The sequence below is a fragment of the Astatotilapia calliptera genome, chromosome 4, assembly GCF_964374335.1.
Source record: "Astatotilapia calliptera chromosome 4, fAstCal68.1, whole genome shotgun sequence".
NCBI classification, from domain to species: Eukaryota; Metazoa; Chordata; class Actinopteri; order Cichliformes; family Cichlidae; genus Astatotilapia; species Astatotilapia calliptera.
The window spans coordinates 21,291,770-21,318,616 of NC_137425.1; the positions used below are offsets into that span (position 1 = coordinate 21,291,770).

Below are 26,847 nucleotides of genomic sequence, written 5' to 3' on the forward strand. Positions count from 1 at the left end.
TCCAGTTTGGATTCAGGAGACAGACGCTAGCTCTACTTTTAAGATTAGGCTTCAAACTTTTCTTGTTGCTAAAACATCTAGTTAGGGCTGGATCAGGTGACCCTGAATCCTCCCTTAGTAATGCTGCAATAGGTTCAGGCTGCTGGGGGATTCCCATGATGCATTGAGTGTTTCTTCTTCAGTCACCTTTCTCACTCACTATGTGTTAATAGACCCTCTGCACTGAATCATACTTGTTATTAAACTCTCTCTTCCACAGCATGTCTGTTGTCCTGTCTTCCTTCTCTTATCCCAAATGGTTTGCGGCAGATGGTCCCGCCCCTCCCTGAGCCTGGTTCTACTGGAGGTTTCTTCCTGTTAAAAGGGAGTTTTTCCTTCTCACCATCACCAAAGTGCTTGCTCATAGGGTGTCATATGATTGTAGGGTTTACCTTACAATATAAAGTGCCTTGAGGTGACTGTTGTTGTTCATTCAAAGTGTTGAATTTGTTGAAATTCAACGCTCCTACTGATGAAGTAAGACTTCATCATTAGACTGAAACCCCCCCAAAATGAACCCTTAAATCAAGGAGAGAAAATTCTTTCAGCAAATGAAAACGAAACCAAGATGATCTTTTACCAGACGATGTGGAGGGGGAAGTAGGAGAGAAACGGCTGATTCAAAGTATACCATAACATGGTGGCGGCATCGTTGTGGCCTGCTGGAGGTCGAGGTCCCAGTCACCGGCGTTTATTCACTCACACACTCTCTCACACACACACACAGTGTATAGTACTTTTATTTATTCTCAAAGACCAGGATAACGCTGAGATGATCGACGCATTACAGAATAGAAATCTCTTACTGCTTACACAAACTACAAAAACTCTTCATATAATTCAGTCATTAAAATGATAGCCTTTATCAATACTGGACAAATGCATATAGTTTAAAAGACACGCAGCCACTCCCCTCTTATGAACATCATCCAAATCCTACACAATTATAGCTCTTTACACAGAAATAAGTAAAAAAACAAAACAAAAAAAAAAAAAAACCTCACAATTTCTAATTTCCAATAAAAATATTCAGTATGCTAAAAATGTGAACTGTGTGAGCAGTCATTCACAGTAACAATAATGGTTATACGGGCGGTATAAGTTACACTAATAATATGCTGCAGTTCACATTTTATAAAAGATAACGCGGGTATCGTTGAGTGGCAGGACGACACTGTAGCAAAGGGTTAAAGTTGAGTTCGTTACGGTGTGGATTTAAGTCATATGCGTAAAAAATATACATGATATATGATGTATGTACATATATTATAATAGAACACACTTCAAAATACAGCGATTTCCAGTTTTAAAAGGCATCAGTAAGCATTTCCCAAAATGTAAGAAATAATTAGAGAAGAAAGAGCTCTATGGTGATATCCGCTAAAAGAAAAGAAATCCAGTGAAATTAAGGACATGAAAAGCAGTTCAACTCTGTCTACTGCCAGAGGTTTGCTCCCGAAAACAGAGAAAAATGTATTGATTGTCGCGCTGTTTTATCAGAAGACACTTCAGTGTTTTAAACATTAGTATAAACTTTTAAAAGGCGGATAAGGAATCTTAGCGCTCCTTCTTGGATCCACACAAGCTCAGAAAAACCTACGCCCGCATACACACATGGCCATGGTTGCACATGCAGTTCTCTCTCATTGGCATATGCACTTTTCTTGGTAGTAGGACATTTTATAGCATAATATCTGGGTTATAATAGCATGAAGAGCATAATAAAAGGAATAATTTACCCAAAGGCTGGAACTTTTCTTTAAGATAATAATAATAATTTTTAAAAAATCTGTCTGATTGCTTTGTGTGTGTGTGTGTGTCTCAGGTGAGGCCCTATAGGTTGCTGAAGAGTTCGTTTTTCTTGGTCCAGTCCATGGGCGGGGCTCTCTTGTTGGAGCGTTTCTGGTGGGCGAGCTCTTTGACCTGCTGCAGCGTCAGGTTCAGAGCCGGGATGGTGTCTGTGATTGCTCCCTGTTGAAAGAAAAGCAAGCGAGTAAGAAAACCAGGGAAACTCTAACAAGAGTGAGTGCTGCACTCTGTGTTGTCTTGTGTGGCGTTACCTCAGGCGGGGTGTTCGCGGGCGGGGTTGTGAGCGAGGCGTTAGACGAGGCATTGGACGGGGAGGGGCTGACGGACACCTTCGAATCCCTCGTTGCTTCTTTCGCCACGTTGCCGTTCACCTGCAAACACAAATGCCAGTGAGCATCACTGATGAAGATTTGTAAAATTCCAACTTTTTCCCAACATTCCTGTCAATACCAAACCTCTCCACCAGGAGGCAGCATTGGATTAGTTATTTTTTCCCTTATTAAGAAAAAAGGTACTCTCCGCCTATGAATGACAAACAGGTTGCAGGTTTTTCCAAGACGATTTTCACACATCAAAAATGTTTCATAAAAACAACTAAATACACTTCACAGCTCTGAGGTCCCTTCTTACTGTTAAATGTGTTCAATTTAGTGACACACACAAGATGCTTTTAATACTTCTGGAAATATCTGAGGGCAAAAAGTGTTATCTAATCAGTAAAATCTCAAAGTTAATCTTTGTTTTGATAAGAGTGGTGACAGGTGAAATCTGAGAAATTCTTCCTGGTTAAAGCTTTCAACGCTCCCTCATTTTTCCAGCAGCGTGCAGGAGTTTAAACCCTAACCTTTCCTGCAGTGTAACAGGAAGAATCAGCACTAAGCCTGTAAATCCTGACTGCATTTAGGTTTTTTAGGCCACTAAAAATATCTTTCACCTCCGTGACGATTTCTCTCTGACCTCTTGCTCCCACGTCCCCCCCTCCCTCTCAGCTCTTCGACCTTTTGTTACGCAACAATACGTGGAACATGCAACTTCACCGCAGCACATGTAGATCCTGACTGGCGGGAAGTCCGGGGTCAGGCTTCACTTTGAGCATTTTTGGACAAAGGCCCAAAGTGAAAGGCTGCCGCTTTTAAACACAGTAGCTTCTTTCAGTTTGTGCTCTTCATCCGAACCCGGCCATTATCTCAAGTCATCGCCTGATTTACATAAAAGTCTAAGGTATTCACACGGGAACGAAAGACTCGGTTACTTGAGAGGCCCTCAGAAAGCATTCCTGTGACGCAGCCCCCCCCACACACACACACACAAATTTGCTGGAATACTGAAACCACTCATTTATACAGCGGCAAGATCTTTTCTCCGTATTATTGTAGGATCTTTACCTTACAATGAGAAGCCCAACAATCAGACAACCCTTTGAGCAAACACCTGGCAACAGTAGGGAGGAAGAACTCCCTTTCTAAACAGGAAGAAACCAGAACCAGGCTCAGTGAGGGGCAGCCATCTGCCACGACCAGGTGGGGCAGATGGGATGTTTACATGACAAAAGAAATGATGTGAAAAGGAGCCAGAGATAGTAGTTCAGTAAAGCAAGTTGCTGATTAGCTTAGCTTAGCGTAAACACTGAAATCGGGGAAAAAACACCTATCCTGATCTACAGCTGGCAGATCTGGTTTCCTTTAGAGAAAGTCAGGTTAAATGTCTCAACCCAGCAGCAATAAAGCTAATGCCAGAGGTTGAAGCTGGTGCCACCACCCGCTGTAGCGTTTGCCCAGAGAGGTTTTCTATAAAGTGGGAGTAGTTGGTCTGTTTTCAGTGGCTGGAGCAGAAAGACTGGCTCCAAAGAGAATTTTAAGATTTTGCAGAGCTGGCTTGCAAAACCAGTCTTCATAGCGCATGCTCACTCAGATGACACGATGCCCAGCTATCTATGTTTAATAACGTCTTTAATTTCTGAACTTTTGAATATATATAAATATATATAGAATATTTAATATAACATATATACGTATATGTACACACACACACACAGTATAAATGGCATTTAAGGTGTCTTGATTGCTTCTCATAACATGAAATGCCACAATCCACCTTAACAGTTGGTACCTGCTAGCTATGTTCAATGGCACCGTGACTTCAAATTTCCTTTATTATTCGTCACAACAGGATTTGAAATTTTTAAACAATAAAAGTTAAAAGACTAAGAACAATGTTCATATTTCCTGCTTCCCATTTCTTATTCCTTGTGGTGGCGCTTAATTACTTTTGATCCGAGGCCGCTCTGTTAAAGATACCATTTATAAAAGACTCAACATTTCCTGTTTCCACTTCAAATTAAAAGCTCTCCAGTGTTTCAGTGGACAGAAACTGTGCGCCTGTGAGGAGTTTGAAAGTTCTTCCTCCTCCTGTGTCATATGTGGGTGGTGTAGATGTTAGATAAATATAAGGCAGGTACAACAAAGAGCTGTGTGAGTAAGCAAACGTGGCTTTCGGTGTAAAGCATAACGTTTTTTCCTGCGGTAACAAAGTGAGTAACGGATTTCTCGTCTAACTGGGAGTGTGTTCGCTCGCCTCCTGCTGTAAACGTCGACTGTTGTGTCTCAGCGGCATTACACCCAAATCCTCCGGCGGGATTTGCAGGAAGCTGCGACATTCTCCACGCCTCAGCCCAAAGTGCGTAGGGAAAATCCTATTGTCAGATTTTTCTTTTTTACATTACTCTGTCAAACTTTTGCAAATAATTTCAAGTTAATGGCTGACTGGGTGGAGTTTTCTACAGGAACTACACACACAATTACAGGAAAGTGCGATTAATAACTCATTTCAGCAGCCTATCGATTCTCTCGTGTGGCGCAGCACTCCAAAACAAAAGCTGAATGCTGCTTTCCTTGCCTGGCCTTGGCCCGCTGGGTTAAGCAGCACATGAAGAGCAACAGAGCATTTAAAGCAGGAGCACTTCTTGTTTTTGAGTCTGAAAAAAAGACCTTTCCCTGCTAAAGCAAACCTCTAAGTGCTTCTGGTGGGTCTTACCTTCTCCTCCATCCCTCCGTTAACGATGGGCTCTGGCAGCGGACCTGTCAAAAACAAAATGAAGCAACTATTAGTCATCAGCATCAGCTCTCAGGCTCCCTGCCGTGGCACTGTCATGATACCTTCTGTCCTTCAGAGCTCCACTTTCCTAGATCAAGAGTTCCTCTTAAGCTCAACTTTCATCTCGCCAGCACCTGCTCTAGATCATCTATAATTCACCAGTGGGCCATCTCTTCGATGAGATGGTCCTCCTCCGATCAGCTATCTTTCAAAAAGCTCAAGTCAAAAATTTTCCCCATGTTTATTTATTTTTCCCACAAACAAACAAACACATTCCCATCTCTCACCGTTACCTTCCATCCCTCCCTCGGTTTCTCTGCACAGCCAAGAATTGCCTTTTTGTTATTGTAGCTTCTATCAGCTGCTCCTTCAGAGCTAATCTGAGATTTGAGCCCTCAGGTCTTTGCTGTGTGTGAGCGTGTTTGCACCCCTGAGTCTGAATGGAGCCTCTCCAAGTCCTAATACAGATCCAGCTCCAGGCTGAGAGGCCACTTGGAGCTGGCACCTTGGAAACCAAACAAAAGGTGCTGGCCAGCAGGGCTGCAGAGTGTGTGTGTGTGTGTGCGTGTGAGAAAGAGTGTGAGAGAGTGTGTGAGCGCTGACACGGAGAGTCGGTGTAGGCAGGTGCCCTCTGAGTGGGCAGCATGTGAAGAGAAGTGCAGGCAGTTACCTGGGAAACACCTCACTGGAATGTTTCTCCTGTAGAGCGCTATTATTTTAATCCTGCACTAGGTCTGACTGCAATAAACCAACTACGATTATTTAAGCATTGTGCTAATGTACAAATTTGCCCCTTTATGCTTTTACTCAAGTTCATTTTACAAAGAAACTCAAATAATCATGAGACGTTTAATACAAACATCAAGTACAAAATATATTTAAGTAATAAAACAATCATTTAGGTCATTTTTAGCATAAATATCAAAGACTTGTTTTGGTTTCTCCCTCTTAAATTAAAGTTTTCCTTTTTTGCTGTGATGCACGAAAGTAATCCGAGTATCGTTTGGATTTTGAATCTAGTCAGACTAAACAGAATCTGAAACAAGCTTTGCTTCTACTAAACTAGATGATGTACATTAATCTATAGCAGGTTTGTTGTATATACCAGCAGCTCAGGACCTGGCAACTCAGGACCTTGGCCCTGACAGCTGACCCCCTCCCCACTGAGCATGCCCAGGCTTTTGCCATGCCAACAGCTGGTGGCATCATGTTAATATGGGGGGGAACTCCTGTGGCAGAGTGGCACTCAGACGCTGCACCACAGCCAGCCACACACCCACACAGAGGACCAGCTGTTGCACCATGGAGGGACCCCGAGTCACAGGCTATGCTAGTGCTCCCCCTGGGGGCTGTGGTGGGTACACCCAGTCCTGAGAAAAGTTAGAAAGTCTTCGAGCAAGGAATTAGAGGCATCTCTCGTGCCTGTAATTATATTTAAATATTATTGCTATTACTCCTCTGATTAAAGACAAAATGTGCTGACTTTTTTTTGGGTGGGGAGGGTCAAACTATCCACTTGTGGTTTATTTAAGTTGCTGTGTAATAATAAACTTTAGAAGAGAGACTTCAGCATTAAAGCCTTCAGTTTTTTTAGATAAGGGTGATGTTTTCAGATCAAAAACATGGGGGGGAGATATCAGGAAGTGGCTTAGCATCTCTGTCTCTCTGTGATCCTTGGCAAAAGAATAAAGACAGAAAGAAACGAGCGAAGAGAGGAAAAAAAAAAAGCGGGGTTTTAATGTGCTGCTTGTTTGGGAAGACGGAAGGAGAAGGCTTGTGTCCATAACATGTCTGATAAAGCAGCTAAATGCACTCATTTGCTCCACCCCTTCTGCACAACTTGTAAAGCCTCACAATGAGCATGAAATTGTGCTCTCACCAGTCAGGTGCTCAGAGGTGGGGGTGACCCGGCACCTCTTGAAGAAGGCGTCTGTTTCGGGGTCCACCACCAGCAGCCGGGTCTCGTGCCCGCCGGCTTTAATGGCAGCAACAACATCTGAATGCGTCTTACCCTCCACCGACATACTGTTCACCTGAAGAAGACAAAAAGAGGAAAAAAGACAGAGAGAGACATTAGACATGAATGAGATATTTAAACTTTGCAAAACCGTCTGCAAACCCTTCAAAACATGACCAAAAAAAGTCCTCATTGTTGCTTTTCGTGGTTGTCCATCTTCATTCCCACACAGAAGTGAACAAACTTCATCACTGTCAGGAATTTTTTTTTTTTCCTGTATATTATCAGTTTGTTTGCCAAAGGCTCCAGGGCAGGAAATCCTGTGTGTCCACACACAATTGCACACGCACAGACTTAACAAAGAATCCTGAAACTTTCCATTATCTCTCATATATATGTCTGTATACATTTATAAACTCTGTTTCCTACGTCACTGTGACAGTTGCCCTTTAAGTCTGGTATAAGTGTCACGTGTCTCCCAGAAGACCAGCTGACTCCTCTGGTGTAAAATCTCTATGGGAAAGCATGTGAAATATGAAGGGTGTGTGTGTGTGTTTAGGTCACAGGGTGGATCTGCACGTCAAAGCCAGTCCTACAGAGGAAGCCGGACAATAGCTGCTCAGCCAGTAACAGCAGTAACAATGGCTGTCGGCTCCTCACAAAGCCCCAGACCTCAGTGGGTGGTGTGGCTGTCTGGGGCACCTCTCAGGGACTGGAAGCCCCTCTAAAGACTCCCAGCAGACCCTGTAGTCCTTTGAATCCTTCTCTCCTTTATAAATTCTATTCACTTTCAAAGGGAGAGGAGGCGTCCTTCACGTCAGAAGACGATTCTTTGCTCTGATTACGTTTTTAAGTACTGCACAGAAAGAGTCCGTTCACTCGGACCAGATGTTTGTTTGTTTTTCCTGCTTGTCATCAATTTTTTTTATATTATTTATTTATATATATATATATATATATATATATATATATATATATATATATATATATATATATATATATATATATATATATATATATATATATATATATATATATATATATATATATATATATATATATATATATATATATATATATATATATATATATATATATATATATATATATATATATATATATATATATATATATATATATATATATATGCTGTAGGCAATTCGTTTGTGAAATTTCTTCCCTCCTAGATATTTCGCGATAACCTGTAAGTGGTAATACTGCATAGTGGATGTCTTTAGAAACCACAGCAGTGAGTAAAGGTCACATAGGCTCTGGTGGCTCAATAATTTAGTAGTTTAGTAATAGTTTAAACCCTCCTGACATTAACATCAGCACAAAAAACTGTACTGGGAGCTTCATGGCAAGGGTTTCCACAGCTGAGCAGGCAAAGAGGAAAATGATACTTACAAGATTGCAACACATATGACAAACATCTTAAATATAAATGAGATAACTTGAATTATTGAATGTGAACAAAGGTCTCCATCTCCAACCAGGCTTTAGGTGAGGCCTGATTACAAGCTACACAATTATTCTCTATTTTTATCCAACTACAAAGAAAAACAGTGGAGGCTGTATAGAGCGGAAGTATGGCAGACTAATCAGGATACAATGCAGGGATATTTTTAGGGAGCTTGAAAGGCTCATAATAAGCTGCTTCTCATGAATAATGAAGCACTTTGTAACTATTTGGCACCTCTTTCAAAAATTGTAAACTTTTCAAACTAGTCAGATAATGTTTTTTGTTCCTAGTAGATAAAAATGTTTTAGGTTACTGAGATCCAGCCCGCACGCTCTCACTTTACCTCTACGATCCTGTCTTTGGGCAGCAGGCCTGCCCTTTCTGCTGGAGAGTCTTCATCCACAGCTCTGATGTACTGTCCCGGCCGCGCCCGCTCACTGTGCAGGTTGAAGCCATATCCGCTGGTGCCTCGCTGGATCACGCAGAGACGTGGCCGCAGTTCAGCGCGCACCTCTTGCTCCTGCAGGGAGAGACATCGGATGTAAACAACATGTATGTGACATGCACAGGGTATAGCAACATGTTTATAAAAATACCTCCACCGTGGGTGTCTGTTCAGCAAGAACAAGAGGCACAAAGATCACAGAGAGCTCCAGTGAGTCGTTAACCATGAATATAGAGCCCAGGTTGAACATGCAGCTGCCTGCTGCATGCTGCTTTGTTGTCCGCTGTGTTTTTGATAATCGAGAGTAAACTACAGCCGCTGTTTCAGCCCACGTGAATCTGTTTGCTCAACAGGAAGGAAAAGGGTCTCGGAGGCATGTGATTGGAGGTCTGCTGGGAAGGTTTTTCGAGAAAAACCGAGAGAGGCAGGGGGGTGGCTCTAAGGAAGGGACCGGTTCCGGTCCACAACCTAACTCATTTCGGGGTCTGCAGGACAATGGAAGCTGGGTGTTGACCTCTGACCGCCTCCCCTCTCTCCCATGTCCTGTCCTGTTTCTGGGATGGCAGGAAGAGTTAGAGCCATATTGTCATTCAGGGGAAAAAAACAAAAACCTGGAGCTCGGTCCCAGAACCTCCCTTCCGCTGTATGGATGAAGCAGTTTCTTTATTTAGCAAAAAGAGAACTTTAAAGGCTTTGTCATCAAAGAGGTCAAAACAGCAACATACAGGAGCACTGGTCAGGGTAATCTTTGTCACCGTGACCAAATCTGACCCGACACTCCCTCCACATCAGAGCGGCTGTGCTGTGCTCCCCTGCCCTTGATCAACTGTACACTGGAAGACAATGAGCCAGCTCCATAAATAAAAATCAGGTATGAATGACTCACTTTTCTGCAGGAAGTTCTTGCAGAGGCCTTATTGATTAAAATCCCTTTTAAACATCGCTGAACAGTGGACATGATAATAACCGAGGCAGTCTGACTCAACAGTTCCTGTCGTAATAAAACTCCACAACAGAACCGAATGACTTCACTGCATTATATAAACCAATCCTCCGCCACCCCGGCATAAAGCGCCTGAAAAAAGATAAAATCGATTTTCCAGGTGGGAAACATGTTTCATGTCAAGAGACACATGTTTCCTATTAAAACCTAAAGGGAAAAAAAAAAAAAAGGAACTGAATGCATGTAAATTATATACAAAATAGAGGAATTAAAAAGGAAACTATGAACACTGGTGGCTCCAAAACAAGGAACTTCCACATCCTAGAAATCACGTGATCCGACAGCAAACCTCCTGCACCGCACTCGTGTTCATCAGCACAGGACCTTTGCCCACTTCAGGGAAACAGGCGACGAGTACAACAAAGACTTAATGCATCGTCTGAAAAATGAGTTTCATTTGAGGGGGGAGTAATGCATAAAGATGCTCTGCCTCCTGCGAGCTGTTTGTGTACTGAAGCAGAAAAAGGTTCATTTCTGCAGAATTATACCATTTATATTACAGCGCCACGTCTGCCTTGAAAGCACAGCTTAAACTATTAGGGGGAAATGTTCCCTTTTTATTTCCATCATAACATTAGATGAGAAGATTAAGAGAATCTTGTATGCATGTGAGCTGTAAGAGTTTACGATCATAAATAGAAACAACAATTGGAGCTCAAACTCAATATTTACCACCGGCGTTCCACGTTAAACTAATAGTCTGGCAGTTAGACCCAAACATACATATTTATCATTTCCTTTCCACTCCATTAGTAATCGTTTTGTATACACGTTAAAGGATAATGTTCACTTGAATAATGCAAGAAACTGTCCTCCACAGGATGTGTCTACACTGAGCAACCAAGATACAAGATAGTGCAACAAAAACAGGATACGTCACACCACGCACAGAGTTGCAGATACAGAACGATGTCTTGATTGTGAAGGCACTTCTGTAAACTGCGCTGTCTGTTCTCATCAGTGATGCAGACCGGCCATCTTTGTCTCTTTCGAGAGCCCCATCGTGCAGCAGAACGTGCACGCTACCGTTCAAATGTGCTCCCGATAAGAGCAACAGTTTCATCACGCTGCGAACCAATTGCACAAAAAATTTTTCGCGCATTGCTTAACCTTTATCTTCTGGAGTTACACCCAAGCTAAAAGGAAAAGGGAGCCCTCCCTTGCAAGTCCTATAAATTTAACAGAGGCTTTTAAAAGTAGAGACTAAAGGGAAAATTGGAGACCGTGTCTGAATTGGTGGCTCGGCGTTTCTTATTACTGACCTTCCCTCATTCTGAAATCCTGAATAAGAACTCTATGCACTGTTCTTCTGTGCGGTGGTAGAGAGAGGCTTTATCTGTATAAAAAGGCTGGCTCTCACCACAAATGTGATTACAAGTTATCATCTACTGGATGTAAGAGCTCTGAGTCTGTGTGATCCACAGTCACTCAGTTCACCATGTGCCATTTAAAAGAAAAAAAAACCCCCCAAAAGTGGGTGAAAATATCGAGTGTCATTCAGACACATCGAAGCGTCAGATGGGCCTGAATCTCATCATCTGGTGCTCTGGCTGACATTAGCAGTTCCTGCTTAGGGAAGAGAGGGTGAGAGAGTCTCTGGCAGGAACAACAAGGGAGGATTTGTATCAGAGAGGAGTGGAGGGCCGAGGAATCTCCACGCGGGTCTGAAATCTGTGGAATCTGCTGAACACACATGAGCCAGGAGGACAACTGAAGATGCCAAGTGTGTGTGTGTGTGTGTGTGTGTGTGTGTGTGATTATGCTGCTGCTACGCTTTACTCATATTACTTGTTATCAGTTTCACTACTGATAAAAATCTGATGATCGGTTACAAAATGAGGTGCAGATACGTTGGGCCCACAGGACTTAACATTCATGGCATGTTGTGTAAACTCCCTCACTCTCTCATACCGCTGCTCTTCCTGGTATAACCAACTGAAACTCGTGGTTAAATCAGAGTGATATGCTGAACTGTGAAGTTGTGTCTTCCCCTTCCGGCAGACTCGCTCTTGGCCTGAGCTCAGCTTAGATTAGGAACATCTGTGTAAAACTTTACTCGGATTAGGGCACTTCCCAGTCCAAGCGCATAATATGTGGTAGGAAAAATAAATTAATCCAATCAAAGAGGTGTCAGACATAAAGCCTGCTGGCCAGAATTGGCCCTGTAAAGACTCCAATCTGGCCCACTGCACGGCTTTAGAAAAATGTGAAAGCCGGGATTAATTGAGGACTTTTAACTGTATTTTCACAACTTTAACAGCTTTGCCTACTGTTACAGACCTCCTCCATGACCATTCATACTAAACCAAAGTAAATAAGTAATAGATAAAGAATTAGATGACAGAGAAATTACTGTTTTCTTTTTTACCGTCTACTAGAAAAAGCTTCCAGTAGATGGTGGCATTTCTGTGAATTAACAAACAATTTGTGTTATACCGTAATTACAGGACAGTCTAGCTTTCAGATCTTTCTCTGTAATTTTACATTTGTTTCTTATAACTGAGCCCAAAGTGCTGTAAATGATAGTAGTAAGTGATTACTTTCATTTACTACAGCAGTTTTTCTTTATGAAGTACAGTTTCAAAGGTTCTGAGATGTACTGTTGAAATTGCATTTTTTCCTTATATCAAGATATCTCAGGTTCAAGTTCTTTACACTAAAGGAATGGAGAGTTTCACTATTACAGCCCATTTAAGTAACCTCCATGACAGGAAAATAATGCCTAAGTAAAACAGTCGCTCCAAAAACAAGTCAATCCCAATATACTGAAATGTTAAAACACCCAGTTTCACAGAAAAATCCTCATTTTCAGCTCAAGTGAATAAAAAAAGCAAAACAAAAAGCAAAAGTACTCAGCCTCCTAGTTTTCACAGCTGATGTCCCTGTCGTGACTTTTAAACCTGTTTACACTGAAGTATTAATGGGAGTGTGACAGGTTCATGTCCAGGGTTTGGTTGCACCATCACACAGTGGATGGTGTTTTCTTGTTCAGCATTTGATTAAATCTTTTTCACCTGTTACTTTACAGTCAAGGTTTTCTGTTGTGTAAACAACTTCTCTTTGGATAAAAAAAAAAAAAAAAGAAGAAAAAGTTTGTCTCAAGATGAACACACACTCTCCAAGTGACACACACTTTCCCTTCAAGGAGAGAAGTGCCGAACAGGAAATGTTGACACATCTTTCCTCAGTATGCTTCCCCCTGTGCTGCCTTTACTTCTCAGAATGAAACAGAAATGCTACCAGGATGTGCCGCCGTATGCTAATAAATGAAACCGCTTTCATTAAAATGCCCAGAAGAGCCAGTCTGACCTCGTGCTATCTGTGTAGAAGCAACTGGCTGCAGATCCAAACTCTTCAGTCTGCAGTCACGTGTTCCTATGTTCATGTATGATGGCTATGTGGCAATGCAGGCAACTGTGCTTATCCACTGCATCAGTTTGTCACCTGCAGTGTGCACACAGCATAGAAATCAGGAATCATGGAAAAGCTGCACACATATAGGAAGGCTGTGGAAACCATTTCAATAAAAGCCTAATTTTTCTTGTTTGCTTGTCTTTTACTTTATACTTTTACCTGTGCTGAAAAAAGAAGGAAGAAAGGAGGGCAAATAGGAAAACCTGACAAACATGCTAAGTTTGTACAACACAGAGGTGGGACTGATAAATCCCATGATACCAGGGTTATTCACAGCAGCTGTGACGTCGTATTGTGATTTCCAGCAATAAAACACTGACATAATTTCTGATAAGCGATCGAACTGACCATAAGCTGACTTTTAAACGTGATAAAATAACACGTTACTTCACAGAATCTAGTAGTTATTAAACCACTTGTAGCCGCTGTTACTGAAGCAGCATCAACACTCGGTTAAGTAACACTGGGCAGTCCGCACAAAGCCAAACCATTTTTTGTTAGTAGGAAGGTAGTTGAGTAATATTTGTTTGCATCTAGAGAAATCTCTATTGAAAAAAAAAAGAAAAAAAAAAGAAAAAAAGAAAGAAAAAATAAAACCTGCTTCCCAGCTGCTGCCGGCTGGTTTTCACTCTCACACACCTTCTTCCGGGCGACTCGTGTGTGCGAGTGAGCAGCTTCTATCTTGCTTTGAATACCAATAACTCCGAGACAATACGAGGTCCCATTTTAATATTCCAAAACCACACTTCTGAGTCACACGGCTGCCTCACAACGCAGCAGCTTTTAGAGGTTTCTTATTGAGCTTTTTTAACAGATCCCCCAACCCAGATTTGTGTGGCCCTCTTTAAGACTTGTTTCTGGCTTTCCTCAGGAAGCTGTGATAACCATGAGATAAGGCATGATGGCAAAGTTCAACTCACAGGCCTCTGAGTGAACAACAGGCAGCACTTAAAAAAAAAAAAAACAACAAAAAAAAGAAAATCACATGGGGAGGAGATGATGCTGAAAATGAAGCTCTCTTATCTATAAGTTTTATTTAGATATGAAGGAAACTTAAACTGGCACACGAGACAAGGGATGAAACTGCAAACTACCGCAGCAATCTTATGGTTTCGTGCTCATATTTCTGTAGAAGCAAACGTTATATTCGATGTTAGCTGACGTTAAGTAGGCAATAGTTACGTACTCAAGCAGCTTAAAAAAAAAAAAAATGACACAAACTGCAGTTCCTTTAATGGCCACTTAAATCCGGCTTAAAACCCCAAAGTTTAAGGTAGAAATAAAAAAAGTTTATAGCCACTGTTATAAACTTTCACCATAATAATAAAAAAAAAGTATATGAAAAGCGCACTTCACTCATATAAAATTAACTCTTTAAAGGTCACTCGCTGGAGCAGTGTGTTATTGGAGGACATAAGACTTTTGTTGGTCTTGTACAAACTCCTTGTTATGATTCAAATCGAGCCCTATAATGGGTTTAGGTAAGGGATGACTCACAGGATGACATATACAGTATCACTTTTTGCTGTAATTCTAGTCAGTGTGACAGTAGTGGCTTTAGAGCCCTTTCAATGCTACTATCTTACAAATATTATTGATTGTTGTGACGTTAATAGAGTGCTCACGAGAAGTGTGTGTGTTTTTATGAATGAGGTTTTCATGTTATATTATGCCCCAGTCACACAGGCCGACTAGTTAGTGCCTGGTAACCTTCAATCACTAGGAAAAAAAATTAGTATTCCCTGTCTGGCGTTTGCTAGAGTTTAGGTGAAACTTGTTGGAAAGGGGGTGCTGCACCACAAGATGATGATTGCTTATGGTCACCCGTAGCTTGCACGGATGTTGCCGACACTCAGCTAGCCACTGAGCGGTAGTCAAACTTGAAAAAGTGAAATGGAAATGGCACTTTTTCAAGCCAAGTTAGTATCTTCCATGGAAACTACAGGTGACCGCAGCATCCTGCTAGTGATCAAGCCAATCACGCTTACCAAGAGGCACTTTATACCTCTTCGCAACCAATTTCATGCCATGACTGCCAGCAACTTTCAGCAGCCACTCAACTAGTCAGGGAATAAATATTATTCCTTAGTAACCATTGGTTGCCAAGTAGTTGCCAATCAGTTTCTAGGACTGTCTAAGCAATGCACTCCTACAGTTCGTGGATGTTCCTTGCTAACCAAGCTTCTTAGCATTAGCCGACACCTTAGCATTCCACCCTCCAGTCCAAATATGGTCGACCTCTTGCTTCAAAACAACAAACAAATAAAAAAAAAGCCTGTGAAGCTATAAATCTGCGGTTTGCCTCTGCTACGGTCAGCATATTGTAAAGATGAGTGCGATGGGAACGACATTAGTTTTACAGTGCGTAGCCATAAAAACAAAGCACTGGACAAACAGGAATGTTTACCTGATGATGACATTGGAATAAAAGTCAGGGGATCATCAGAGTCATAACGATTCAACTACTCTTCTTTTTTTGTTTCACATACCCAGGACAACAAAAAAAACAAACAAAAAAAAACAAGAAACCCTTCATGTTGAAATTTCCTATTACATAAACTGTTCTCCTACCCAAGCAGCTGCTGTCGACTGCTGACGACATCCAATAAAACTCAAGTCCTGCAAATCATCAACTGCAACCTGTCACACTCAGATGGGCTCTGAATGCAGATGTCATTTAAAGCGGTCACTCTTTCATCTTTTTGCCGATTGCTTCATACCCCCTGTCGTTTTACTAAGAGTGGGGGAAGCTCTCCCATGAGTTTGGCCTCTTTGATCAGCATAACTAATAAGCACTAAAATGACACGCTGCCAGGCATCGTGGTTACACAGTGACGCGACAAACTGCTGACCTCCCGGCTCCTTGTGATTGCCATGTGTAGTTTCTAACAGATTAACAGCCTCAAGGGCAGACTTAATTAATGTTTGATGCAAACCTGGTTCCTTTTTAACCACGGCACAAGTTTTGCCCTCTTGAGTGTATGGAGCGCACCACTCTCTCAGGCGGGATAGGGGTGTTGGGTTTCAAGCTGGATCATTAAACCAGCTGGGAGGCAAGCGGAGAGCTGAACAAAGCACCCTACTGTCCCCCCCACTTCCATTTGAGGATGGGACAAACTAGCTGTACAAAAGATAGCAAAGAAAGGTTTTACAGAGGGTTCCCGTTACGATGAACTCTTTGGGGGAAGTCCTGAACACAGAACGGTAATGTCAGTCAACACAGCAGGGGTACACGCACTGATAAGATACCAGAGGGGCCTAGACTTCACTTCAGCGTCTTTGAAAATGTTAAAGTGAAGGTTCTGGCTTTGCTCGAGAGGTTTTTGTTGTTCGTCCACCCTTCAGTCCTCAGTTTTAAACTCACAGTTGCATCAAAACAGCCAGATGGTTTGTTCCATCGCAAATCAACACGGTTTTATCTCCTCAGCCAGTCTTCCTGTCCTTGACCCTCCACCCCTGCGGACCTGAGTGCCGCACGAGCCCAACAAACCAAGTCTGACCTCTCACGTACAAATACGCACACATACACAGCAGTTGATGTGGTTATAAGAAAATGCACCAAGAGGAAGGGAGGAGTAAATATAGAACATGAAAAAGGTGTCAGAGGGCTTTGCTTTTAAATTTGGCTCTCACAAAGCAGAACATGCAGATGTGAGTCGAAGCCATACGATGATGAAATCACCTTATATGGTACATATTGACGACAGCCTGCTAGGGAAAATATTTTGAACTTCATTCTCTCATCTCGTGTATTCAGTGTGTTGTACTTTTGCACACTACTATACAGTCTCACATACAAAAGTCTCAAACCACCACTAATCTCTTGTTATTTTGCTGTAGGAAAATGGGAAATAGGTCCAGTGATTTATTGAAACATGCGCAAACACAACGAGTTTGAAGGTCAACATTTGGCATGACCACCTCTGTTCTCCAACACAAACTCTCTCGTGCAGTTTTGTCATTTTTTAAGCAGTCGTCAGAAATATTTCTCCAAGCTTTTTGAAGAACATTCAAGAAACAGGACATTTTTCCTTTTTCTTAAAGACATGACTTTTAGATGATGTTCTAGGTCTGCCAATTCTTTTTGTTTTGTTGTGTCCTTCTCCAGTGTCCACTTTCCTCAGATTTTTCAAGCACACAATGCACACCCTGCTGAGATATGCCAGGTTTGCAGCTAGGAGCTCTCTTGGAATCACCTCATTGGTGCTAAAATGCTATTTTAAGCCCGTGAAAGTGTGTTATCTTTGATATACATATCAATCGTAGATTGAGCTAAAGAAATGGGAACAAATGATGTGTTTGTGTTACACTTGAATAATGCACAGGTTGTTGTTAAGTGGCTTAATAAATAAATGAATAAATACAACAAAAAAAATACACACACACACACGTCTGAAAATGGTCAGGTACAAGGACTGGACTGAAAATGAGTGAAAAAGCATCCAATGTATGAAAAACAAAACAACAAAACCTTTGAAAGACCTTCAGAAAGCCTGCAGAGCTACTGCTCAAGGCCACATAAAAAAGTAAAGAAGAAATTCTGGCTCATTGTTATCACTCAAAACATGCCAAGGGGCTGCGTCACATTATTAAAGCCACACTTAGTTAAGAAAAGCAATCTTCTAAATGCATTTCTCTCCCCTCTTGTCTCTCCCTGACAAGTAAATGTAAGCAAACTTTAAAATTAGCCCAGGAAGGGCTGTCTCTCGTCAGAGCTGCACAGGAAAGGTCTATTGTATTTTTGTCATGTGTGCTAGCCACAGAAACACTATCACCATCATCATCACAAGTAACCAAAATTGACTTTGAGCCTAAAATGTGAAAAACGGTTCAGAAAATTGGAGCCAACTTCTTAAGATGACCTCACCAACAAGATATATTTAGGATTTTATTAATGAAAAAGACAGCGTGAGATTGTTTAAATGGATATTTGTGCTGCTTAAGTGTATTAACGCTCTCTGAGGGTGGCGAGGGTGGAGAGGACCTTGTGCTTTGGGAAGGGGGGTTATTTCAGGGTGCACAACGAGTCATTTCCCCCCCGCCCCCGGCAGGGCGCGGCGCCTCGGCTCATTGTCCGGCCGGGGTGGTGAACCTTCGGCAGAATGGAGAGCGAAATGGAATGTGACATTGTAGAGTCTCCATCCAGTATCCCACGGGACCCAATCGCCAGGCAGCGACCAAACCACCCACACACCCGCAGTAAGGGTTCAGGTTCCACCCCTGACCTGGGCCACAGTGGCCTTGGCTGTCGGGGACAGTGGCGTCGTTGTTTGGCTGGTGTCACAAAGGTTTCAGTGAAACAGAGCGCCGTTAATTGCGTGATACACTGACGCCACTGATTATTTATTACCTCCACGATCAATACAACAGTGTGCTGCTGATCCAACTTGACTGCAGACGCTTACACCGGAGTGCTGCCTGACAGTTTTTTCCTTTTACCAGTTCATGATTATCTGACATTTAAACAATGGGGTATATGAACATGTGCTGGCATTAAGAAAGCTAATGCTCATTTACCCTGATGGCCTGTGCGTTAAAAAAACGAAACCGTGGCAATTTCCCAGGTTGAGGAGTACCGACGGGGCCTTTGTTGCACACCCTCCAATCGCTGCTCTCTACCATCATTTCCTTTCCTTTGGCTGCTGTTTGCTTTCCTCGCCTCACTCTTAAACAGATATTGCAACAAACTGCAATGTGACTGCCTTGCAAAACATTCCTGATACTCTCGTCATCTTGGGCAGCATTATGTGATAAAATACTTTCGAGTTTAATACGATTCCCACCCTTAAATTACACAAAAACAGCGTCTCAAATGAAAGCTTCCTGATAATAGATGAGTGGGTAAAGTGTGCTCAGTGGTAGCGCCCAGCAGCGGTTACTAAAACACTAAATGGATCCATATTGCCATTTTTGGTTATTTGCTTTAACAGTTTTACTTAACATTATAGAGGCAATTAACCAAGATATTAATACTAGAGTGCAGAAATCTGCAGTTCCTTGAATGACCACTGGAGCTCAGCTGCGAAATAAGAGTCGGAAAACATAGAAAGTATGTTTGGTTTTTTTTGCTGTCTGTCTTAAATAAAAAGCTTAAAACGATCAGTTACTCAACTCCCTTAGTTATGCGCTGCAATAGGCTTAAACTGCTGGCAGCTTTCTTTTTAACTCCCTATGTGTTTATATAGGACTCTGCATTTAATCATTACAGTGGAACCCTGACTTACGAAATTAATTCGTTCCCGAGCAGCAATCGCACCTTTTGAGTGAATGATAGGCTATGGGCTAGTTGCTAACTGCAACAACAATACGTCGTTCAAGTGGAACAGCGAAGCGCAAGTACGAAAGCCAAGGGGGTTGTCACATGATTCGGAAGGCATTGTGGGTATTGTGGGCTCAGCCAATCAGAACCAGCGGATTTCGTTACGCGGGCATTTTGCCGTAACAGGGGCAGAAATATTGCCGTTAAGTGCCTTCGTAATTTGAATTTTTCGTTAAATGGGGTATTCGTAAGTCGGGGTTCCACTGTAGTTATTTCTATTAATTATTTATTATTACTGGCTCTCTTCCACAGTGTGTCTTTTTTCCTTTCTTCCTCCCATCACCTCAGATGGCCCCGCCCCTCCCTTAGCCTGGTTCTGCTGGAGGGTTCTTCCTGTTAAAAGGGAGTTTTTCCTTCCCACTGTCGCCAAAGTGCTTGGTCACAGGTGTTTATTGTTGGTGTTTTATCTGTATTATTCCAAGGTCTTTACCTTACAATATAAAGCAATATGAGGCGACTGTTGTTATGATTTGGAGCCATACAAATACAACTGAAGTGAACTGGATTGACTAGATTTGACTCAATGGCTCCATAGCAACTGCCTGATACAATTCTGTGGAGTGTGGGTCATTTATCTTTATGTAGCTGCTACAGACGACCATAACAGGTCATGAATGTTTCTGCTGCTGTGTCCACATTATTAATGATTTGTTGATATTGCACTTCTAGTTTCGCATAAACAAACACGCAGCGGGAAAGTCGTTAGGCTCACAAATACAGAGATCTCCGAGATGAAACATGATGAAGCGCATGACATCCTCCGCCCCACATATCTAGCAAACAAAAGGGCAGAGAAGGGTGACTCCCGAACTTTCTCACACATGGGCGTGAAAAACCAGCTTGCGCACACACATGAAAGCACCCACACAGAACAAATAGAAACGCAAAGACATGCCCGGGCGCATGAGCAAACGTCAGTCGGTCAGAATGAATCACGGAGAATATCTGATCCTGTCAGACAAACACAATGACGCGCAATTCATTGGCCAAACACAGCCTTGAACAATACCTGGCTTTGTCACAATGATAATCAGACTGACTAACATACAACTTATCAGCTGGACGCACTGTTTACTTAGAACCACAACTCAGTGTCCACCCCTGGGAGATCCCTATTCATCTGGGCTGCATTAGCACTCGTAATGTTGCATGCATTTGCCCTTTTCACTGCCGAGTAATGGTGAGATTGCTTCCCCAGCATTTAGACCACAGTTTACTCTGCACTAAGCTGCTAAGAGTCTTCTTGCTGCCCACGAGGAGGGGGGGGGGTTTGGGTGGACAGAGGATCACGATGACGAGGTGGTAGAATCTCTCACCAACAACAATGACAGGAAACCAGCACAAACTTCCCAGGAACTGAGCACAGGCCAAGACTCCACTAGACGCCCGCAAGCAGCCAGAATCACAGCCCTAACTACGCTGGCTCAAAGAGCCAGTGTAGGTGTGGCCGTTTCAGCCTCAACTGCATGACAAACGATCACAGCAAGCTGACTACTGATCTATTAAGAGGAAGTTAAATTTACCCAGCATCTGCCTCTGAAGGCGTTACATCACATGTCAGCGAATGAAAGACAAATCACGTCTTTTAAATGAGTATATACAAATCAAAAAACCCTTAGTGGAAGTTCTGGTGCTGAGGGCGGAAGCGAGAGTTTCGTGTCTTTGCTGAAAAAAAATCTATTAAAAAAAGAGCTATGCAAATCCAGCACTGCAGGCCACACAGATTAAGTCCTCCCACACAACATGTTATCCTGAGAACTGTGCTTTCTATGTACGGACTGCATTAAAAAACAACACGTATGTTCACGAAAGGTCTTTAATGAGCAGGTTTTATATGAAAGTTCAGATTAGAGGAGAGAGAAGTGACAAACAGCCAGCACATCAATAGACGAGTCCCTCAATTTAGGCTCCTGCAGTCTGCGTGGTTTCTGTCGGCTGTACTTACACACACACACACACACACACACACACACACACTTTCCTCTGTATACAATCTCAACTAGGTTCAGTCAATTACATCCGACACTAGCGGTCCTGCCTCTCCCTCTAATTAGTGTTTAAAGTCGGGCTTAAGCAAGCAGCAAGCAGTCAAGTCCTCAAAATATCCCACTCCCGCGCTCTCTCTCCCTGCAGTCCACGTTAGATAAACGTCATCTTAAAACACATTCTTAAAAAAGAAAATCTCATTTTCCCACAGCTCATGATTGTATTCCAGTGAGTAGGAAAAATGACTAAGAACATCAAATTGTCAAAAATACAGCAGGTGCTAATAAATCTTTGTGTTGACTGAGCAAATAACTGGCTGATAGTTTCAGCTCCAGTTTTGATGGCATGTTATACAAACACCTCAATCGCTCAAACTCCGCCAGAAAAAATACACTCATCCCCACAAGTCTTGCAGCAAAAGCTCAGAGAAGAGCGTATCGGGCACACTTCACTGACCTCCACAATAGCAGGGTAAAAGTTTTACTGCCCGGTAAACAAAACGACGACCTTTGGAACGGCTGATGTGTTTTGCTCTCCCCCCCCCGTGTGTTTTGTTCGCCGCTGACGACAGCGGCAGAGCTGATCACTTCGACCTTCATCTCTGCTCATCCAGTTTTTCACACCTCGCTTTCTCACTCTCGCCTACCTCCATCCTCGCACATATATATACACACGCACCAACTTCACACAAACTGCACACAAGCACCATCAGTGTAACCATGGAAACCAGGGCTCCTCAGCTTCCGGGGAGGGCGTTGTTCTTCGAACCCTCTTTTGTGTCGCTTCAAAGATGAAGCCAGACAGGCGGAGTGTCCGTGTGGCCGCTAAACCAACACTGTGTTTTTCAAGGCTGTGTGTGTGTGTGTGTGTGTGTGTGTGTGTGTGTGTGTGTGTGTGTGTGTGTGTTATTGGCTTGGCAACGGGATTCGAGACAGGAATGCCGGACAGGATGTAGGAAGAAAATTCCAGAAACAGTAAAGTCAATGCCAAAAACACCCTGAGGGTGCCTGTGAATGCAACGTAGAAGCAAGCAGACTTTAAACAGCATCCCTCAAGTCCAATTTACACTCTCATACTCTCTACTGTGTCCCCAAGTTACTTCCTCAACCTGTGGTTTGTGCCTTTACACAAAAACAGAAATTCCCAGCTAGGCTCCCTACTCACTCCAGATCCTCCGTATGTTAAACTCTGGGAGACAGCTGGAATAAAAGATCCGAGTGGTGAGAATGAATTTGTTAGGAGTGCTGTCGTTTGTTTCCCGCTGGTTTGCGTGCCAGCGTGCACCGCACTGCCACAGCTCCATTAGGCCATCTGTGGAGACTATCGAGAGTAAACACAGGAACAATCGCTGTATATTCCTAGGACAAACAACATAACTGAGCAGTGCTCGAGTGCTGTGCACAAGCGTAGGCTGTTGCTATTTTCATGTGAGGGAAAAAAAAAAAAAAGAAGCTTAAATAAATACCAGAAACATGTTTCCAGAAAAGTCCTGCATGCTCTGGGTATGTGAATGCTGTCATTATACTGCGGGTACAAGAGAAAAAGTTTATATACATACACATGCATTATGATAAATGCAACACTGTGTCAAATGAGCATGAGCGTCAGATTTTTGAGAACAGATGACTAATTTCACTGATTTCATCTAGACAACCGATCGCTTTATGCTCCACTTGGTTTTGTTGCTGCATCTCTTCGGGTTTACTAAGCAGTGTAACTGGACGGCTCTTCTCGTGAAGGCATTTTTACTCATTTACAGAAAAACATGAGCCATCTATAATCAAAATAACATGGTTACCAGATCAGGTTACATATTTTTCCTCTGGTTTTGAGTGCTGTTAATCAGTAAAACAGGTTTTTTTTTTTTTTTTTAATCACGTAAAAGAAGAAATCTGGCCTTGACGCAAAAGTTATCTTTTATAGCAAAACCTTTCCCGAAGACTAACAGTGCTCCATTCTCATAGCGCTTGAATTAAGTGTGGCATTTGATATAGCAGGCCATAAAGTTTGGTTTGTGAGGCTGCAGCATTGGGATGCAGTGATTTAGCTCATATCTGACCAACTGAATTGGTTTTTTGTTTACACTGGTGACTCTGGAGTCCTTATGGGTCTATTATGGGGCACATCCTTCTTTCATCCCTTCATTACGTTGATGACAAACCGCTCTATCAACCAATCAAGTCCACAGACTCAACAAACCTCTCTGAACTGAACAACTGTCTAATAAACACCAAGAAATGGACATGAATGCAAATATTATTGACTTTCAACTCAGATAACAGAAATTCTTACTGTTGGTCCAGACAAGTTGTATCCAAGCATCACCATACTACATCAGGTTTAATGGCTCCACTTTAATTTTTGCATTTTAAGTTTATTCCAATTTATTCTTTACTCGAGATTCTTTGTTGAATTTTTCGTTTGTTTATTATGTGTTTTTTAGAAACTGTTTATCACTGGTTCTGATAAGTATTATACAAATAAAGTTTATCATCATCATAATCTACCAACAAAAGACAGGTGGAGCTAGCTAAACTTGCAGTCCACATGCAGTTGGCATCTTCTCACACTGTCACAGCTTCGTCCCTCTGCAGGGCAATATGGTTGGCAAGTTTGTTAGCAAGAAACTAGTTCCTACATGAAACTGCTGACAACAGAGTCTGGATTTTTTGCTTTTTTGTTTTGTTTTTGAGTAACCAGGTCATGATTCCTGAAAACAAGCATTTCTGGTTAGTTTCTGAATTTGTTTTTGGTTCCATAAGGTGGAAAAAGAGGCAGACATCGGTACAGCTGTGGCCAACTCACAGCAAAACAACCTAATTTCAGTTTGCAGCGTCATCGCCTGTTTGTTTTATCTTTTAACACCTGTGAAGGAAAAAGAAAGAAGCCGTCTCGCAATTAAGTGTTAATGGAAACATCTTCCAATTAATCAGCACTTAACACTTCACCCGCAGAAGATGATGATTATTATATTAAGGAAAAAATGAAAGCTTAGCCGGTCCCTCTCTGTCTCTTTGCGACGGCTGCTGGCTATTATGACCCTTCTTTCCACCTACAGTTAAGTACGGAGGATGAGCACCGCACACAGACGCAAACAGCCTCAGGGATAAACATCCGAGACGCTGCAGCGAGGGACACAGATGTTCCAGACTGCAGGGACCCTCATCCTCTTGAGTGCTTACACTCGGGAAACAACAAGTGGCTGACGCAGATTGAGAACATGTCCCTAATTTTTAAAGAGAAAAAGATCAAAGGGTGAAAAAAAGGCACTTAGTGGGCTTCATTTTGTTTCATTTTTTTTTTTTTTTTTAAAAGGGGAGTGGGAACTAAACTATTTCCTGGTGATTGTTGTGGATGGCTCACAAATGTAAGTCATTTGTTTTTTGTGGTTTTCTACATTGAGGGTACATTTTTTCCTTTTTTTAAACTGCTCAGCTTCAATGTGTCACTGTCCTCACATTTTCAAGTAAATTCTCTTTAACGCCAGAAAACAAAAAGATGATCAGATTGGTACGAATATCGATCGTTGGTATTGGTATCGTAGCGAAGCTGAAAGGTTTGTTTTTTTGTGTTAGATAACACAACAAAATGAATTGTAGAAAGTAAACATCACAGTGATTTAGTGGTCATGAAATGTCTTCAGACTGATGATGATTCATCTCATGACACACTGCTCTCCCCTACATAAGCTGCCTTTATAGCTTAAAAATATTGGCATTGGCAATATAAGTCCTGTATCTCTCAGCACTGTGAAAAACATTAGGAAATCAGTTATTTGGGAGAAGAAAGGCACAGTTTGAGGCCCTGTTTTCGTGATCTCAAGCCTTTCACCCACAGCAAATGCCCTGCCAGCAAAGCCTGCCCACAACCTGGCAACACGTGGATGCAGCTGACACAGAGCACCTATTATCTGCATGAAACAGTACCTGGGTAAAAGCAGGGAGCTTTGATGCAGTTATCAGCACTTATATCTAAGTGCCATCATTGGCATAGGCATAGATTGTGGGTGGGGATGCTTGGAATAAAACCACAGAAAGAGGGGCTTTTATTTTGAAAAGTTATGGGGGAAAGTTTTGATCTGTGGGAAACCTGGTGCCTGATTTTATAGTGAAACATTTGCACAACGCAGAAATGGCAAAACTTGGTGCACGAAAATTCTCGTGAAATGCGGGAATTTACCAGTTTCATGTGTCTCACCTTCTCAGAGCTGATGCTCAGCTTCTTCTCCACGTGTCCGTGGATTTGCCCGTTAGTCTCTGGGATCGGCGTGGACTCTCTGGGCGTCTCTTCAGGTGTCTCCTCTGGTGTCGTCTCCTCAGGTGTCGTCTCCTCAGGTGTCGTCTCCTCAGGTGTCGTCTCCTCAGGTGTCTCCTCCTGCTTCACCTCCTCCACCACCTCTTCTTCTCGCGGCTCATCTCCGTTTTCTGTCCCGTTCACTTCTCCATCCTCCTGCTTCTCCTCCACCACTACCTCGTCCTCCTCAGTCTTCTCCTCCTCCTCCTCAGTCTTCTCCTCCTCCTCCTCCTTTTCCACCACTACCACCTCCTCCACTTCTTCCTCCTCGAAGGGTAGGGGGACCCCGTCGGTGACAAAAGCTTTCAGGCACTTCAAGTTGTGCTTCTTCAGCAGCTGCTCCGTGTCCGGGTCCACCACTATGAGCTCCAGCCAGCCCACGGTGGCTCGTATCCGGGACACGACCTGCTGGTGGCTCTCGTTCTCCACGTCCTCCCCGTTCACGTACACCAGCCGGTCGCCGGCACGGAGCCCGGAGGTCTCTGCCGGGCTGTCGGGCTCCACTAACCGGATGAACTGGCCCGTCTTACCTTTCTCCCCGTGGAGGTGAAAACCGTAGCCGTTGTCCCCCTTCTCCAGCGTGCACAGCCGGGGGCGCAGATACTGGCTTTTGCTCGGCATGTTCGGCTTCACTCGCATTCACGCTGCTGCTGCTGCTGCTGCTCAACCTGTTGCTGGTTCACTGTGGAAATAACTAGAAAGCCTCCTCAGGATGCTGCCGAGGAAGATTATGTGTGAATGAGAGGAACCCTCTTAAAAAATTAAAAAACACCCACCCCCCGCCCTGCTGTGGAGACCAGTCCGTGAGAAACGCTGCTGCTTTGCTTCTTCCTAATGTGCTCTTTGCAGCGGAGGTGGTCTAAATCCTGAGCGAAGCCCCTGCTCCTGTGCGCACTGAAGGTCCTGACCCGGGGACTGGGCTGAGGCCGATTAAACTCAATCAGCAGACGCTCCCTTTCAGTGTTGCTGCACAAAACAAGTGGAAAAGCCACTCAGGAAGAGGGAGGTGCGTTCACTGAACGGCCCA

At 42.9% G+C, this 26,847-nt stretch overlaps 1 protein-coding gene across 4 annotated transcripts; it reads right to left on the minus strand.

Annotated features, from left to right (window-relative positions):
• Positions 1 to 761: 761 nt before the first annotated feature.
• nherf1b (NHERF family PDZ scaffold protein 1b) lies at positions 762 to 26,803 on the minus strand. 4 transcript variants are annotated; one of them, XM_080300401.1, is made up of 7 exons: positions 25,899 to 26,803; positions 25,725 to 25,868; positions 8,704 to 8,880; positions 6,821 to 6,974; positions 4,882 to 4,925; positions 2,100 to 2,219; positions 762 to 2,010 (listed from the first exon to the last, which is right to left on the minus strand). In XM_080300401.1, the coding sequence occupies exons 1-7, from the start codon at positions 26,457 to 26,459 to the stop codon at positions 1,873 to 1,875; spliced, it is 1,338 nt and encodes a 445-aa protein (XP_080156527.1). In that variant the 5' UTR covers positions 26,460 to 26,803; the 3' UTR covers positions 762 to 1,872. The 4 variants fall into 4 exon arrangements, with proteins under 4 accessions (XP_080156527.1, XP_080156529.1, XP_080156528.1 ...); XM_080300403.1 differs by having other exon boundaries at positions 25,725 to 25,831; positions 25,877 to 26,803; XM_080300402.1 differs by having other exon boundaries at positions 25,725 to 25,831; positions 25,862 to 26,803.
• Positions 26,804 to 26,847: the final 44 nt, after the last annotated feature.